Genomic DNA, 19,190 nt, shown 5'->3' on the forward strand with positions numbered 1-19,190 from the left:
GAAATCAGGGGCCCGCATGCGGCTCTCTCGGAGGTCAGTGAATGGACGCCAGTGTCGCAAACAGCAGCGACACCCAAGACGTTGTCTTAGAAATCTCCGGCTGCTGAACTTCTGGCGACACTCACGCTCACCTTCTCGGCGGCCACGATGGTGGCCTTTTCCGTGGTCGCCCGCCTCGCCTGCCACCTGACTCTTCCCCGGTGGATTCGGGGACACCTGGCCTGGCAACCCACCACCAATTCCTCCCTCCGCCCTCCCTTGACTCTTGAACTATTTCTTGTTTTTTGGGTTCTAGTTTTTTTTTTTGTTTCAAGGTACATCTGGAATCTGTCCTTTAAGGGGGGGTACTGTTATGATCTGCTGCCCGGATCATAGTTTGTTTACGTTTTCAGTCACGTGTGTTTTCAGCACCTTGATTTTGTTTGTTTCTGTTGCTATGACTACAGATTGCGCTAAGCTGCCTCTGGTTAGTGTTTGAGACGCACAAAAGTCCACAATCTCAAACAGTCACACTCCAAACTCCACTATGGCCAAGACCAAAGCGCTGTCAAAGGACACCAGAAACAAAATTGATTGAAGAAATCAACTGTGGGAGCAATTATTAGAAAATGGAAGACACACAAGATCACTGATAATATCCTTCGATCTGGGGCTCCACACAAGATCTCACCCTGTGGGGTCAAAATGATCACAAGAACGGTAAGCAAAAATCCCAGAATCACACAGGGGGGACCTAGTAAATGACCTGCAGATAGCTGGGACCAAAGTAACAAAGGATAACATCAGTAACACACAGCAGCCAGGAACTCAAATCCTGCAGTACCAGACGCGTTCCCCTGCTTAAGCCAGTACATGTCCAGGCCCGTATGAAGTTTGCTAGAGAGCATTTGGATGATCCAGAAGAGTATTGGGAGAATGTCATATGGTCAGATCAAACCAAAATATAATTTATTTGGTAAAAACTCAACTTGTGTTTGGAGGAGAAGGAATGCTGAGTTGCATCTAAAGAACACCATACATACTGTGAAGTATGGGGATGGAAACATCATGTTTTGGGACTGTTTTTCTGCAAAGGGACTAAGATGACTGATCCGTGTAAAGGAAAAAATGAATGTATTTTGACATTTTGAGAAAAAACCTCCTATCAGCAAGGACATTGAAACGTGGCTGGGTCTTTGAACATGACACTGATCCCGAAAACACCGCCTGGGCAATGGAGGAGTGGCTTCGTAAGAAGCATTTAAAAGGTCCTGGAGTGGCCTAGTCAGTCTCAAGATCTCAACCCCATAGAAAATCTTTGGGAGTTAAAAGTAGGTGTTGCCCAGCGACAGCCCCAAAACATCACTGCTCTCGAGGAGATCTGCATGGAGGAATGGGCCAGTGTGTGAAAACATTGTGAAGACTTACAGAAAACGTTTGACCTGTGTCATTGCCATTATTGGGTATTTAACAAAGTTTGAGATTAACTTTTGTTATTGACCAAAATACTTATTTTCCACCATCATTTGCAAAAAAATTCTTTAAAAATCAGACAGTGATTTTCTGGATTTTTTTTTCTCCTTTTGTCTCTCATAGTTGAGGTATATCTATGATGAAAATTATTACAGGCCTCTCTCATCTCTTTAAGTGGGAAAACTTGCACAATTTGTTACTGACTAAATACGTTTTTGCCCCACTGTACTTGTCCCGGATATACACTGTATGCATGATGGCAGCAGGTGTTATGTCAGACAGTGGAGGTCTAGTACGTGGCAAAAATGTCCAAGACAAATAATTGTAAGTTCGCTTCCAGTGGAGTAAAATTACTGCCAAAACTCAATGAAAACTAAAAAAAAATGTTTCTCGTGTCTAACGATTCTCAAGTACACTCAACAAAATATTAATGAACATATTTTTCAGCATTTTTTATGAGTTGACTCGAAGATCTAAAACCTTTACTGTATGCACAAACGAGCTATTCCTCTCAAATATTGTTCAAAAGTCTGTCTAAATCTGTGTTAGTGAGCACTTCTTTCCCAAGATAATTCATCCCACCTCACAGGCGTGGCATATCAAGATACTAATTAAACAGCATGATTATTGCACAGGTATGCCGTAGGCTGTCCACAATAAAAGGCCACTCTGAAATGTGCAGTTTTATCACAAAGCACAATGCCGCAGATATCGTAAGTTCTGAGGGAGCGTGCAGTTAGCATGCTTTTTATTTATTAAGCAAATGCAAAGTCCTTCGGCCAAGCAGTTGCCTCCTGGTCTGCTGCGGTGACCATTCCTCCTCTTAGCCTTTGGAGAGGGCAGGCTTCAATGATGTGTTCCACTGTCTACTCCTCTTCAAAAGCACACAGTAGCTAGGGCTACTGCCCCATCTGTGAAGGCTGGCCAAGCACAGGCCATGTCCAGTCCTGAATCTGTTGATGGTTGGCCACTGTGTCCTCAGGAGGTTTATTGGAGACCTCCTTGTACGCCCATTCCTTCTCCCAAGCTGATTGAATGGTTAAGTCAGCTTGTGGGGTGTTCTTCCAAATGGGGTGTCTAGATGGGAATTGAGCAGTAGGTGTGTTGAGGATGTCTTTGTGGATTGGTAGTTGTGGGGAGTCTTCAATCTTTTAATGCATCCTTTGGGTGTGTGCTGTTCACCGGATATGTGGAGGTGCAATATTTGATAGGACAGGGAGCCAGGAGAGTGGTGTTGAGCGAATGGTACCAGTTGTGATTCCCATGTTTGTGTTGAGCTGGGTGTCCATGTGTGGGATGACCTGGACCAAACAGAGGCACAATACTCTGCTGCAGAGTATGCAAGGACCAGTGCTCAAGTGTGTAGTGTGGAGGTTGACGTCCCCCATTTCGTACCAGCAAGCTTGCAGGGCAGGTTGTTTCTGAACTTCAATTTAGCCGCCGTCCCTTTTATATGTTCCTTGAAGGATTGGGTCCTGTCAAGGGTCACTCCGAGGTAGGTTGGATTAGGGGCATGTTTAAATTCAAGCCCGCTCAGGTACAGTAAATGTTGAGTTCGCTGGCAGCGTTTGCATTGTGGAGATTGAATACACTGGAAACAATTTTTGCTGGGCTTGGTTTTAGACACCAAGTTTTACAGTACTGGTTCAGTTTAGGGCAGCACGGTGGAACAGGGGTTAGTGCATGTGCCTCACAATACGAAGGTCCTGAGTTCAATCCCGGACTCGGGATCTTTCTGTGTGGAGTTTGCATGTTCTCCCCGTGACTGCGCGGGTTCCCTCCGGGTACTCCAGCTTCCTCCCACCTCCCAAAACATGCAACTGGGGATAGGTTGATTGGCAACACTAAATTGGCCCTAGTGTGTGAATGTGAGTGTGAATGTTGTCTGTCTATCTGTGTTGGCCCTGCGCAATCTCTCTACACAGAGTAGAGAGATTGGGTGGTAGCTTGTTGGTAGTTTTTGGTCTTTGTTAGGTTTTAATATGGCAATAACTTTTGCTGTTCGCAATTTCTTTGGGATCAGGTTTGTCTGTATGATTCTGGTGTAAAATTGGGTCGGCCAGGTTCGAGCTTCGGGGGCCCAGATGTTGCATAAACTCTGATGTGATGTTGTCAAATTCTGCTGCCTTCCCAAATTTCAAACCCTGCTGGACTTTCTCCAGTTCAGCCTCCTCTGTGCAAAGTTTCCAATGTGACTTAAGCTCAGCTGTAATTGCTCTTCTGGTGTGTTTGTCCTGGGTTGCTTTTGCAATAGACACTAAATGGGATGCGACTTGGTTTGGTGTGACAGATGATCGGTAGGAGGTGCATCTCCGAGTCAGCAGATGTGGCTCCAACACTTCCTGATAGAGTGGGTGAAGTTCTGGTCAGCTCCTCTCTCCTCCCACTTTTTTGGCCGGGCTGTAGTTAGTGATTCAATGAGGTGATCTGCCATCTCAGGGTCCCCTGATGTTTCATAGACTTATAGGAGGGCAGCACTTCCTTCGTCTAGGCCTCGTAGCATTGCTGTATGGGCAGCCTTGTAGGTGGCGCTGCAGAAGTGGTTGTATGCTTTGTCTACAGTGATGATGTGAAGTGGGATGGTGACAATACTCCGGTCCAGGGTTTCACTGTATTTCTTCCAGTTGGCCTTGTGGAAGTTCTTCCTTGGGGTGGTTATGACTGGGAGTTGTAGGCCAATGTGTATGATCCATTGTCCTCCAATTGGCATGCTGACCGCAGGAATGTCCACCAGAGCTGTTGCCTGTGAATGTAATGTTCATTTCTCTACCATAAGCAGTCTCGAAAGGTGTTTCAGAGAATTTGGCAGTACATCCAACCAGCTTCACAACCACAGACCATGTGTAACCACACTAGGGATGTCCCAATCCAGGTTTTTGCACTTCTGATCCGATACCGATATTGTTTTTGCACTTCCGATCCGATAACGATCGATACCGATACTGACCTATCCGAGCATGTATTAAAGTTTAAAGTTATTTAGCCTACTTAGTTGTCAGAATCATGTTGAAAAGGGTTTTAGTACTCTTGATAACAACTAGCCAGCTGAATTAGGTGAGTTTGAATAATACACAATGGTTGGTAACAAGAAACGGACCTGTTTATTCAAGGATAAACACAAAATAGACAAAATTATACATGACAAACAGAAATGGCATCATTGAAACAAGGGCTGGGCGATATGGAATTTTTTTAATATTGCGATATTTTAAGGCCATATTGCGATACACGATATCTCGATATTTTTCCTTAGGCTTGAATGAACACTTGATGCATATAATCACAGCAGTATGATGATTCTATGTGTTTTGATTGATTGTCAAAAAGACAGCCAAAAGAGTTTGATATGAGAATAAATCTAAAGTTAAAATATAGGGTAGAAATGCATCCATTTGCAGGAAATGTAGTCTTGATTTTCAACATTTTCTTTCAAGGCTTGCATGTCTACATTAAAACATTCTTCTTCATACTGCATTAATATATGCAACTTTTAAACTTTCATGCAGAGAAGGAAATCACAACTAAAAAAAATCACTAATTTTTTCATACGGTGTTGATCTGGACATTTTTGCCTCGGCATTTTGATGGTGTGGACGTGTGGCACCGAACGGAGTTAAGCGTCTCGACAGACGTTATAATATTTGAACAATGATGACGAAAACTGTTTTCTCTGTCGTGTCCGTGTGTCGAAAATTGTTATGCGCTTATTTTTTTATTTGATTTTGTGCGTGGCATATAATTGCTATGCGCAGAGGACGTTTAAACAGTGCGCAATTGCACAAGCGCGCACCTTAGAGAGAACGTTGGTCACACGGCTGCGCTAGCATCACAGCTAACGTTAGCCATGCTGCTACCTCTCTGCTCGGGGAGGACGTATACGTATGTGACGTATGACGTGACAGTATGTGACGTGTGTAAGAAGGTGCGCTTGCTGTCTGTGAGAAGCACAGACACAGAAAAGAGTGAGAAGAGCCTGTCGTGTAATGCCAGCAGCTAAAAGCAACTGCGTGAGAATCCACAGACCTGTGGATGTGTTGAAGGTGTGCTGGAAAATGCGGAACGGAAATTAGGGAGCAGCAGAAAAGTGGAATGTACTATTTAAATAGGTGCGTTGGAAAACACGGAGCGGAGTTGTTTTTTTTTAACTGGATCTGGATCGGCATTTTCCCATGCCTTGCCGATACGCATTTTTTTGCAAATATCGGCGGCCGATCCGATCCAAATATCGGATCGGGACATCCCTAAACCACACCAGCCCAGGTCCTCCACTTCGAGCAGGTGCAACTCCATGATCGTCTGAGACCAGCCGCCCTGACAGTTGCTGCAACAATTGGTCCGCATAACCATAGAATTTCTGCATAACCTGTGGGAAACTGTTTTAGAGAAGCCTCGTCGTTCTCACCGGGGCTTCAACCTGACTGCAGTTTGTCTTTGTAAAAGACTTTAGTGGGCAAATGCTCACACTCGATGGCGTGTGGCATGTTGGAGGGGTGTTATCTTCTCGGATGAATCCCGGTTTTCACTGTTCAGGGCAAGTGGCAGATAGCGTGTGTGGTGTTGTGTGGGAGCGCTCTCCCACACAACACCACTGATGCCAACGTTGTGAATAGAGTGGCCCATGGTGGGGGTGGGGTTATGGTATGGGTATGTTATGGACAACGAACGCAAATCCATTTTGTTGATGGCATTTTGAATTAAGATACCGTGACGAGATCCTGAGGCCCATTGTTGTGCCATTCACCCGAGATCATCACCTCATGTCGCAAGTATCTGTACACAATTCCTGGGAAGCTAAAACATGCCAGTTCTTGCATAGCCAACATACTCACCGGACATATTACCCATTGAGAATGTTTGGGATGCTATGGATCGGCGTGTACAACAGCATGTTGCAGTTTCTGCCAATATTCATTAACTTCGCACAACCATTGAAGAGGAGTGGACCAACATTCCACAGGCCACAATCAACAACCTGATCAACTCTATGCGAAGAAGATGTGTTACACTACGCAAGGCAAATGGTGGTCACACCAGATACTGACTGCTTTTTCTGAGTCCCCCAGATGCCCACTAAAACAAAAAAAAAACGAGTGTCCTTTTATTGTGGCCAGCCTATCATCATGCTTGGCAAAGAAGAAGTGCTCACTAAAACATACTTACCGTATTTTACGTAGTATAAGTCGCTCCGGAGTATAAGTCGCACCTGCCGAAAATGCATAATAAAGAAGGAAAAAAACATATATACGTCGCACTGGCGTATAAGTCCCATTTTTGGGGGAAATTTATAAGATAAAATCCAACACCAAGAATAAACATTTGAAAGGCAATTTAAAATAAATAAAGAATAGTGAACAACAGGCTGAATAAGTGTACGTTATATGACACATAAATAACCAACTGAGAACATGCCTGGTATGTTAACACAACATATTATGGTAAGAGTCATTCAAATAACTATAACATATAGAACATGCTATACGTTTACCAAACAATCTGTCACTCCTGATCGCTAAATCCAATGAAATATTCTTCCTTGGTGTCGCTTCTAAACAACTCTGCCAACTCCAAAGGTAGACAATGCGCGCTTCCTCTTCTATCGGTACGTCGCTGGTAGTTTTTGGAACATGGTTGTCCTTGCTTTGATAGAGAGGCGGTTACGTTGCATGAAGCGGTAACACCAAGAAGGTCCTCCCGCAAAGTCATGTATATTCATCTCCTTGGCAACTACCTGGGCGTGGAGACGCAACTGTACGGTTGACAAGCCTCTCCCGGCAGCACGTTGTTCAAGCAACCATTTGTGAATTTGTTCCTCGAGCTGTGGCCACCTAGCTTTTAGCCCGTGATTAGCTTTTTTAGTTTTCTTCATTTCAGTAATAGTAGCCTCCGCTTTTCGCCAGTCCCTTACAAGTTTCTCGTTTACTCCAAACTTTCTTTCTGCTGCTTGATTGCCATTTCCTGCTGCATATTTCACTACTTCCAGCTTGTAACCTGCAGTATATGATTCCCTTTTCGGTGACATTTTTGTTCAGCCCTTTGTCTTTATAAGTTACCGGCAATGTTGAAATGTTGGAAGTAGTACCGTAGCAGGTAGCATCTTCTTTTCCCACAATGCACTTCTGCCATGACCCGCCTCCGCCAAATTTTCATTGGTTGACGTGTGTGTGACGATTGCTGTAGCATCTTCTTTTCCCACAATGCATTTCTGCCATGACCCGCCTCCACCGAATTTTCATTGGTTGACGTGTGTGTGACGATTGCTGATATCCAGCTCGTCTCTTACATGAATGAGATAAATTATATTATTTGATATTTTATGGTAATGTATTAATAATTTCACACATAAATCGCTCCGGAGTATACGTCACATCCCCGGCCAAACTATGAAAACAACTGTGACTTATAGTCCGAAAAATACGGTACACAGGTTTGTGAACAATATTTGTGAGGAGTAGGTTTTTGTGTATATAGTAAAAGTTTTCAATCTTTGAGTTCGTCTCATGAAAAATGGGAGCAAAAACAAAAGTGTTTAAATGTTTTTAGTATAAGAAAATACTTTTCTTTAAATAAATAAAAAAAAATATAAGTATAAAGCCAAGTTTCCGCAAGTAAAAAAACCGATTTGCAAGTATAAAAAAATGTTTCTCCATTAAAAAAAGATTTACCAGTATAAAAACAGTTTTCTTCATGTAAAATTATTTGGCAGTAATATTCCACCCCTTTGCCAGAAATATTCCACCCTGCACAATCCACATACTTGTACACAGAGCCCCCCACAATTCGCACTCTACAACAACAGCTGGTGCTGCTGAGTCAATTTCAATCAATTCTAAAAACAATTTTCTTTAAGTTAAAACTTTTGCCAGTAATATTCCACCTCTTTGTTAGTAATATTCCACCCTGCACAATCCACACACTTGCATTCAGAGCACCCGTAATTTGCACTCTACAATAACAGGTGGTTCTACTGAGTCAATGTCAATCAATTCTCTTTATTTACAAAACACTAGAGGGACAAGCGGGAGAAAATGGATGAATGGATATAAGTCTATACACTTAACAATTTAAGACGTCATAGCTAAAACGTACAGGTTGCCTTACATTTTGAGCTTGTTTCCCCTCTATTCTGTCTGTCATTTTATTCCCCACCTTGCTTCTTTTTCTTTGTTATTTTTGGCGGAGGGCACAATGGGCAAATAACAGAAGCTCTGACGGCCTTACATTGACTCAGCAGCAACATCTGTCGTAGAGTGCAAACTACGGGTGCTCTGAGTGCAAGTGTGTGGATCGTGCAAGGTGGAATATTACCGCCAAATGTTTTAACTTTAGTTAGTGTTTATTTAACTTGATTTTTTTTTTCCTGCGTAACATTTTTTAATTGAAGAAAAAATATATATATATTTTACTTGCAAATTGTTGGGTGTGAGTAAAAACATTGTGTGTGGCTGTAATTTCACTCCATGGATTCCTGTCATAATCATAAAAACATTTGAATTTGGACAACTCATAAATGTTTTTATTGTTAATTTTGTTACTATCAAAATAAATAACTTGTTTGTCATGTATTCCTTAAAGTCTAAAACATGCATCTAAGAAAGGTTTTAGTCAAATAGTAAGACATTTGTTTTACACAGATTAAAAAAAAAAAAAGACAAAAAGAAAAATACCTTTAAACACTCCCACCCCACACTTCTGAAATCCAAATGTCATCCATGGTATCGTTCATATGATTATCTTGGATGTAAGTGTCATTGACGTTACATTGCCATGTCCATATATTGCATTTATATGTGCCCATTTTGTTTTCTTTACGAATAGCATGTGGGGAAAACGTTCTTGAAAAAATATTCATTGTTTTGCAGGAATGACCATACGCTTTTGAAGACAACGTGGAAAACAAAAACACAAAAAAAATTTAAAACATGTTTTTCTGACCTCAAAACAGATGTTCTCGCCTTCTTTATCACAGTCCAACCATAACACCAAGAAGTCACATCCTCTGGCTTCAACCTGGTAAGACAATTCAGAGAAACTTCAAACATACAACGCACAATACAGTACACTGAACTGTCCTTAATTCACATTTTAGTCAGATAGACCCTCAGACCATGTCCAAAATTACAGTACATAGATGATTTCAGAACCTTATGTTTTTCTGTGTTCAAGCCTTTCGTTGAGATGCAAAACTGGGTTTTTGGCCTCAAAGGTGGAACACTTGATATACTCTGGGCAAAGTAAACTTCCTAAAACTCAGCATTCAGTAAAGTTTCTACTACGTTTTGGTAAAACTGGGCTTTTTGGGAAAATGTTCTTTAAACTGTGCAACATCAAAACATCTAGATCACGGGTGCCCAAAATTTTTGCTTCCAAGGGCCAAAGTGAAATGTGGCCTTGACTATGTATTGCATTTTTGGAAGGGATCCTTTGGGGGCCAATAAAAACGACTTGACCAACGACAAGCCCTACTTTGATCTAGATTGTATTTAGCAACGGAACATGTGCGATGATAGAATTCTGTAGAATGGCAGATGTAAATGCAATCCATGTACGGGTGACACAAAATATGTACAGCAGTCATGCTTATTATCTCCTGGGCTCCATGTAGATTAGTGTTGGTTTCTACAAATTTTATACAGTAGGCTTTGCAATGCCTGATGGTTAGTGTTGCTATTTCAGGTCTCTTGTGGCCAAAATTCACACAAGAGCAAGTGAATGTGTATGTACAAACCCCGTTTCCATATGAGTTGGGAAATTGTGTTAGATGTAAATATAAACGGAATACAATGATTTGCAAAACATTTTCAACCCATATTCAGTTGAATATGCTACAAAGACAACATATTTGATGTTCAAACTGATAACAATTTTTTTTTTGCAAATAATCATTAACTTTAGAATTTGATGCCAGCAACACGTGACAAAGAAGTTGGGAAAGGTGGCAATAAATACTGATAAAGTTGAGGAATGCTCATCAAACACTTATTTGGAACATCCCACAGGTGAACAGGCAAATTAGGAAGAGGTGGGTGCCATGATTGGGTATAAAAGTAGATTCCATGAAATGCTCAGTCATTCACAAACAAGGATGGGGCGAGGGTCACCACTTTGTCAACAAATGCGTGAGCAAATTGTTGAACAGTTTAAGAAAAACCTTTCTCAACCAGGAGCTGTGGCCGCTAGGTAGTTGGTGCTTGTCGTGGCGGTAATCCTAGAACCCGTTGGTGGACACCGGCGGTGAGGGATGCCGTCAAGCTGAAGAAGGAGTCCTATCGGGTTCTTTTGGCTCATAGGACTCCTGAGGCAGCGGACAAGTACCGATAGGCCAAGCGGTGTGCGGCTTCAGCGGTCGCAGAGGCAAAAACTCGGACATGGGAGGAGTTCGGTGAGGCCATGGAAAACGACTTCCGGACGGCTTCGAAGCAATTCTGGTCCACCATCCGCCGCCTCAGGAAGGGGAAGCAGTGCACTATCAACACCGTGTAGGGTGAGGATGGTGTTCTGCTGACCTCGACTGCGGATGTTGTGGATCGGTGGAGGGAATACTTCGAAGACCTCCTCAATCCCACCAACACGTCTTCCTATGAGGAAGCAGTGCCTGGGGAGTCTGTGGTGGGCTCTCCTATTTCTGGGGCTGAGGTTGCTGAGGTATTTAAAAAGCTCCTCGGTGGCAAGGCCCCGGGGGTAGATGAGATCCGCCCGGAGTTCCTTAAGGCTCTCGATGCTGTGGGGCTGTCTTGGTTGACAAGACTCTGCAGCATCGCGTGGACATCGGGGGCGGTACCTCTGGATTGGCAGACCGGGGTGGTGGTTCCTCTCTTTAAGAAGGGGAACCGGAGGGTGTGTTCTAACTATCGTGGGATCACACTCCTCAGCCTTCCCGGTAAAGTCTATTCAGGTGTACTGGAGAGGAGGCTACGCCGGATAGTCGAACCTCGGATTCAGGAGGAACAGTGTGGTTTTCGTCCTGGTCGTGGAACTGTGGACCAGCTCTATACTCTCGGCAGGGTCCTTGAGGGTGCATGGGAGTTTGCCCAACCAGTCTACATGTGTTTTGTGGACTTGGAGAAGGCATTCGACCGTGTCCCTCGGGAAGTCCTGTGGGGAGTGCTCAGAGAGTACGGGGTATCGGACTGTCTGATTGTGGCAGTCCGCTCCCTGTATGATCAGTGCCAGAGCTTGGTCCGCATTGCCGGTAGTAAGTCGGACACGTTTCCAGTGAGGGTTGGACTCCGCCAAGGCTGCCCTTTGTCACCGATTCTGTTCATAACTTTTATGGACAGAATTTCTAGGCGCAGTCTAGGCGTTGAGGGGATCTGGTTTGGTGGCTGCAGGATTAGGTCTCTGCTTTTTGCAGATGATGTGGTCCTGATGGCTTCATCTGGCCAGGATCTTCAGCTCTCACTGGATCGGTTCGCAGCTGAGTGTGAAGCGACTGGGATGAGAATCAGCACCTCCAAGTCCGAGTCCATGGTTCTCGCCCGGAAAAGGGTGGAGCGCCATCTCCGGGTTGGAGAGGAGATCTTGCCCCAAGTGGAGGAGTTCAAGTACCTCGGAGTCTTGTTCACGAGTGGGGGAAGAGTGGATCGTGAGATCGACAGGCGGATCGGTGCGGCGTCTTCAGTAATGCGGACGCTGTATCTATCCGTTGTGGTGAAGAAGGAGCTGAGCCGGAAGGCAAAGCTCTCAATTTACCGGTCGATCTACGTTCCCATCCTCACCTATGGTCATGAGCTTTGGGTTATGACCGAAAGGACAAGATCACGGGTACAAGCGGCCGAAATGAGTTTCCTCCGCCGGGTGGCGGGGCTCTCCCTTAGAGATAGGGTGAGAAGCTCTGCCATCCGGGAGGAGCTCAAAGTAAAGCCGCTGCTCCTCCACATCGAGAGGAGCCAGATGAGGTGGTTCGGTCATCTGGTCAGGATGCCACCCGAACGCCTCCCTAGGGAGGTGTTTAGGGCACGTCCCACCGGTAGGAGGCCGCGGGGAAGACCCAGGACACGTTGGGAAGACTATGTCTCCCGGCTGGCCTGGGAACGCCTCGGGGTCCCACAGGAAGAGCTGGACGAAGTGGCTGGGGAGAGGGAAGTCTGGGCTTCCCTGCTTAAGCTGCTGCCCCCGCGACCCGACCTCGGATAAGCGGAAGAAGATGGATGGATGGATTTCTCAACCAGCTATTGCAAGGAATTGAGGCATTTCACCATATACGGTCCGTAATATCATCAAAGGTTTCAGAGAATCTGGAAAAATCACTGCACGTAAGCAGCTAAGCTCGTGACCTTCGATCCCTCAGGCTGTACTGCATCAACAAGCGACATCAGTGTGTAAAGGATATCACCACATGGGCTCAGGAACACTTCAGAAACCCACTGTCAGTAACTACAGTTGGTCGCTATATATGTAAGTGCAAGTTAAAACTCTCCTATGCAAGGCGAAAACCGTTTATCAACAACACCCAGAAACGCAGTCGGCTTCGCTGGGCCTGAGCTCATCTATGATGGACTGATATAAAGTGGAAAAGTGTTCTGTGGTCTGACGAGTCCGCATTTCAAATTGTTTTTGGAAACTGTGGACGTCGTGTCCTCCGGACCAAAGAGGAAAAGAACCATCCGGATTGTTATAGGCGCAAAGTTGAAAAGCCAGCATCTGTGATGGTATGGGGGTGTATTAGTGCCCAAGACATGGGTAACTTACACATCTGTGAAGGCGCCCATACAGATAAGATACATACTGGTTTTGGAGCAACATATGTTGCCATCCAAGCAACGTTACCATTGACGCCCCTGCTTATTTCAGCAAGACAATGCCAAGCCACGTGTTACATCAACGTGGCTTCAGAGTAAAAGAGTGCGGGTACTAGACTGGCCTGCCTGTAGTCCAGACCTGTCTCCCATTGAAAATGTGTGGCGCATAATGAAGCCTAAAATACCACAACGAAGACCCCCGGACTGTTGAACAACTTAAGCTGTACATCAAGCAAGAATGGGAAAGAATTCCACCTGAGAAGCTTAAAAAATGTGTCTCCTCAGTTCCCAAACGTTTACTGAGTGTTGTTAAAAGGAAAGGCCATGTAACACAGTGGTGAACATGCCCTTTCCCAACTACTTTGGCACGTGTTGCAGCCATGAAATTCTAAGTTAATTATTATTTGCAAAAAAAAAATTAAGTTTATGAGTTTGAATATCAAATATCTTGTCTTTGTAGTGCATGCAATTGAATATGGGTTGAAAAGGATTTGCAAATCATTGTATTCCGTTTATATTTACATCTAACACAATTTCCCAACTCATATGGAAACGGGGTTTGTATATAGACAGAGATTTCCTATTTTAAATGGAGAGTGCGTGTGTGTGAGTAGACTTAGACTGAAAAGTTAGGGACTATACCGTACATGTTTCTAAAAATAGCTGCGTACATGTGGAAAAAACTTTAGCTTGAACATACTTGCAGGAATTTCACCATGCTGAGTTTAGGGTTGACCTCCTTTTTTTCTGTCGGCGCTTTGCTGAAGAGTTCTGCTGGGTCCACCTGATCCCAGTTGTTGTATTTACCTTTAAAAACACAGATCATGTTGACAGAGGATTTTCTCATTAGTCTTGAAATACTGTTGTAGGAGCCATTCCTTGCTATTCACTGAAAGACATCCTGGAAGAAAATCATCTTCCCATCTAATCTGATGAAGCTTGAGAGGTGCTGCAAAGAGCAATAGGCAAAACTGCACAAAGATAGGTGTGCCATCTTATTCAAAAAGACTTAGGGCTGTATTTGCTGCCAAAGTAATTGAGCAAAGGATATGAATACGTACTATGTACGTGTGATTTTTGTACATTAAATAAATAAAATTTGCAAATTAAAAAAAAAAATGTCATTATTGGGTATTGGGTGTAGAATTTTGAGGTTAAAAAATGAATGAAGGCTGTAAAATAACATGTGGAAAGAGTGAGTTGGGTGAATAATTTTGCGGATGCACTGTGTAGTAGCAATGCAATGAGGTGGCGATTTGTCCAGTATGTGCCGCGCTTCCGCTCGAATGCAGCTGGGATAGGCTCCAGTCACCCCCGCGACCTCAAGAAAGACAAGCTGTAGAAAATGGATGGATGGATGCGTATTTCATTATACATGACATGATGATATAAGCAACCCCATCGGGTCACTATATTTTGTAGTTTTCCCGCCCACAAAAATCGCAATCGGATTAAGAAATGTGGTTTTCAGAGGAAAATAGACCTCAATTTTATTAGCTTTAAAAATGTCTCACCTATCCGCTACAATAGTGGTCCCCAAACTTTTTTGCAACCTTTTCGGACATGTTTTAAAGAAAAATGAAAGTATGTCAAATATGTAATGTATCATATTAAAACTGTATGTATACATGTTCGAAATAAACGCCAATCAACAAACCAATATTTCATGGTTGAGCACGAGGAAACCTTTTCGATGTAGTAGGGCTAGACAATTAATTGAATTTTGATTTCAATTGTGGCGCTTCTCACTATTATGAAACTATAATAATCGAAAAAGACCTTGTGACGGTGAAACGGATAAGGAGCGAATGAGTGAAAAAAACAGCATGTCTACTAGAAGTTTGGGATGTCACCATAGTTATTACTCTTTGTTTGTCACAGCGCTAGTATGCCTTATCAAGAATCACTAAGTGGTAAAGTTACAAAAGGCTTAAAGGTTGTACTATTTGCAGACAAAGTGTGTTTTGTTCAGGAGAGAGAACACAGAAACTATTACAAATGAAAACAGAAAAAATTTATATATTAAAAAGATGGTTTGACAAAAACGGACTATCCTTAAAACAGAATAAAACTAAAATAATGCCATTCGGTAACAGTAGAAGACAAAGTCAAACACAAATACAAATACATTGAAAAAGTAAAATAAAGTTACAAAAAAAAATCTGTTACAAAAATACATAATGTTGGATATGGAGAACATTCAAACCCTTCATTTATCGAATCGAAAATATTGAAATTCCACGATATAATGAATTTGCAAACTGCTAAAATTATGCACAAAGCAAACTACAACCTGTTACCCAAAAATGAACAGCAATTTTTCTCAACAAAAAACCAGGATAAATATAACTTCAAAGAAAAATGTAACAAACCATTAGCCTAGCTGGAGCCTATCTCAGCTACAATCGGGCGGAAGGCGGGGTACACCCTGGACAAGTCGCCACCTCACCGCAGGGCCAACACAGAGAGACAGACAACATTCACACTCACATTCACACACTAGGGCCAATTTAGTGTTGCCAAACAACCTATCCCCAGGTGCATGTCTTTGGAGGTGGGAAGAAGCCGGAGTACCCGGAGGGAACCCGGAGGGAACCCACGCAGTCACGGGGAGGACATACAAACTCCACACAGAAAGATCCAGAGGCCGGGATTGAACTCACGACTACTCAGTGTAAAAGGTAAAAAATGGGATTAAAAACAATTACAGCGGGAAAACAGAATTTCATTTTCTTATGTTGCTATTGTTATTTAAGATTATTGTTATTGCTATCATTTAATTGTTTTACTTTTTGTGCATTATTCATTACTAATTAATATTCAAGTTTGTTCTTCTAACTATACTTAAAGTTGAGTTTTGGTGGGACAATAAATACTCATCATGTGTTCAAATTAATGAATAATTGTGTAATTAATCGTGATTACAATATCCATCCATCCATCCATCTTCTACCGCTTGTCCCTTTTTGGGGTCGCGGGGTGTGCTGGAGCCTATCTCAGCTGCATTCGGGCGGAAGGCGGGGTACACCCTGGACAAATCGCCACCTCATCGCAGGGCCAACACAGATAGACAGACAACATTCACACTCACATTCACACACTAGGGCAATTTAGTGTTGCCAATCAACCTATCCCCAGATGCATGTTTTTGATTACAATATCAATCAAAATAATTGTGGTTATTATTTTTGCTGTAATCGTTCAATTATTATTACAATGTAATAAATCCATAAACTGCTACAACAATGAGAAGATGGCAAGTCATTGTGATGTAGAAAAGTCCCATATTTGTACCAATTTTCTCACGAGATTTCCCATATTTTGAAATGCAAATGTTTATGCTTCTCTTAGAAACATGCAATAAAGGTGTGTGTGAAATCCCCTGATGTTGTTTGGTACTCAATTAACCACTACATTAGCATTATGTCACTACTGGTCCGACGTATCCTAAAAAATAATGTTAAAAAACACCACTTCAAGCATTGTCCAGCTGTTTACTGATGTACACTTTTAATTTTAAATAACTTTTCTTGCAAATGAATATCGGCTCCAAATGTCGGTTATCGGCATCCTTGACTACTAATGTTTGGTTTTGGCACTGAAAAAAACACATCGGTCGAAGTATAATTTGTTCCATCCTATAGGCTCTCGTCAATTCTCATAAACTAGGCTAAAAGCTAGCGTTGCGGGTACCGGTATTTAAAACAGTATTTAAAATGTAAAACCTATCGCTACAGCCAACAGGTTCATCTTAGTCTATGTTGTCTTATGCACAATGCTTCGGTTGCGGTTACATTCTGATATCTGAGTGTCACTTAAGTTTCTGTTTTAGACTCTGGGTTTAACGATCAGCAACTGCAAACACTTGCCGTTATTTTGGAAGCACCAGGAGGGCGTCAGACTTCTATGTTCCCGTGTGACTCCTGTGGCTTCTTTGTACTTCATTTAGCTACATTGCATTGTTCCCCAATTGTGGATTTGTTCAGCAGACTAGTTTTGATAAGCCCCCTTGTTTGTTTGTAGTTTGTCTTTCAAGACGTTTGTTGCTTTGTCCTTGTAGTTTGTTTGTACTTTTCTTCTAGACGCCTACTAACTCTAAGACTGTGACAGTACTCAACACTTGTTTAATGAAGTATTTTCTTCAGTGAAGTACTCTGTTTAAGAGCCTTCCCCTCAGCCTATGCATCCGGGATCCCAATCCACACAAAAATCACAGACAGTTCCGCCTATGAATTCATATCCTAGCGAAAGACATATAGCGCTTATTATGTGAGATACAAGACCCACCAATGAAATCCAAGCTCATCACATGTCCACAAACTGAAGTCATCTTATAGTGTGCAGTTTGTCCATGGAAGACACCGTTGTATTCATGGACCCAGCACGATCCATTGAGCCCCTTTCGGCTTGTGCAACTTCCTAAACACAGGAAAGGAAAACACAGTTATATGTTTTTGGCCTAAATTGCATTATTTGATCTTTGTATGAATATTTGTGTATCTTTGTACTGTATCTCACACTAAAAGACAGGTTTCATAAACAAATGTATAAATGAAAAATGTGAACAGCAAAATGTTGAATAACATGAAGGACTTTGGGAAGACCATTCTAAAACCTTAATTCTAGCCTGATTTAGCCATTCCTTTATCACTTTTGACGTGTGTCCTGTTTTAACACCCACTACGCCCAAGACCCAACCTAAGGGCTGATGATTTGAGGTTGTCCTGAAGAATTTGGAGGTAATCCTCCCTTTAAATTGTCCCATTTACTCTCTGTAAAGCACCACTTCCATTGGCAGCAAAACAGGCCCAGAGCATAATACTAACACCACCATGTTGACGGTAGGAATTGTGTTCCTGGGATTAAAGGCCTCATCTTTTCTCCTCCAAACATATTGCTGGGTATTGTGGCCAAATAGATACATTTGTGTTTCATCTGACCACAGAACTTTCCTCCAGAAAGTCTTATCTTTGTCCATGTGATCAGCAGCAAACTTTATACAAGCCTTAAGGTGTCACTGCTGGAGCTAGGGCTTCCTTCTTGCATGGTAGCCTCTCACTCCATGGCGATGCAAAACACGCTTGACTGTGGACACTGACACCTGCGTTCCAGCAGCTTCCAATTCATTGCAGATCTGCTTTTTGGTGCTTCTCGGTTGTCTCTTGATCATCCTGACCAATTTTCTCTCAGCACAGGTGATAGCCTACGTTTTCGTCCTGATCGTGGCAGTGACAAAACTGTTCCATGCACTTTATACTTACAAACAATTGTCTGCACAGTTGCTCTTGGGACCTTAAGCTGCTTTAAAATGGCTCCAAGTGACTTTACTGACTTGTTCAAGTCAATGATTCATTTTTTCAGATCTGTGCTGAGTTCCTTTGACTTTCCCATTGTCGCTTTTGTAACCGAGTCTAATGACTGCACATGAGCCCTATTTAAATGGGCTCAGAGAAGTCAACAGGTGTCGTCAATCATAATCACTAACATGAAGTTAAGAGGCATGCCATGAAGCTAATTTGATTTGATTGTAACTTTTCTACATCACCAAAATTCATAATGTATGTTGCTGTATGTATACTTTTGACCCAGCAGAATGGTCCCATTTTCAGTAGACCCATAATAAATTCATAAAAGAACCAAACTTCATGAATGTTTTTGTGAAAAACAAGTATGTGCTCCAATCACTTTATCACAAAAAAATAAGAGTTGTAGAAATTATTGGAAACTCAAGACGGCCATGACATTATGTTCTTCACAAGTGTATGTGAACTTTTTGACCACGACTGTATTAACAGTAACGACTACAAACTCCTCAATACAATGTAACGGCATATGCCAAAAAAAAGAGTGTTTGGAAACTTCCAAAATATACATACTAACTTTGTCTACATCGTGCATATCATTATGAAAATTCAAGGCCTATTCCAAACTGTTATAGAGATGTTAAATAGACATCTCCTTTTACAGGAACGTAAGCAAGGTAGTAGTAAGTGTTCCCTT

The 19,190-nt window shown here is 42.5% G+C and overlaps 1 protein-coding gene across 2 annotated transcripts in view; it reads right to left on the bottom strand.

The window, feature by feature from the left end:
- The window catches only part of top3b (DNA topoisomerase III beta), a 104,733-nt gene that overhangs the window by 59,661 nt on the left and 25,882 nt on the right, over positions 1-19,190 (bottom strand). For both annotated transcript variants that reach the window (XM_061928964.1, XM_061928963.2), the window contains exons 2-4: positions 17,478-17,609; positions 13,891-13,997; positions 9,385-9,459 (exon numbers count right to left, since the gene is read on the bottom strand). In XM_061928964.1, the coding sequence (XP_061784948.1) occupies positions 9,385-9,459; positions 13,891-13,997; positions 17,478-17,609 (314 nt within the window). The remainder of the gene's footprint in view (positions 1-9,384; positions 9,460-13,890; positions 13,998-17,477; positions 17,610-19,190) is intronic.

Source organism: Nerophis lumbriciformis, linkage group LG33 (assembly GCF_033978685.3).
Source record: "Nerophis lumbriciformis linkage group LG33, RoL_Nlum_v2.1, whole genome shotgun sequence".
NCBI lineage: Eukaryota > Metazoa > Chordata > Actinopteri > Syngnathiformes > Syngnathidae > Nerophis > Nerophis lumbriciformis.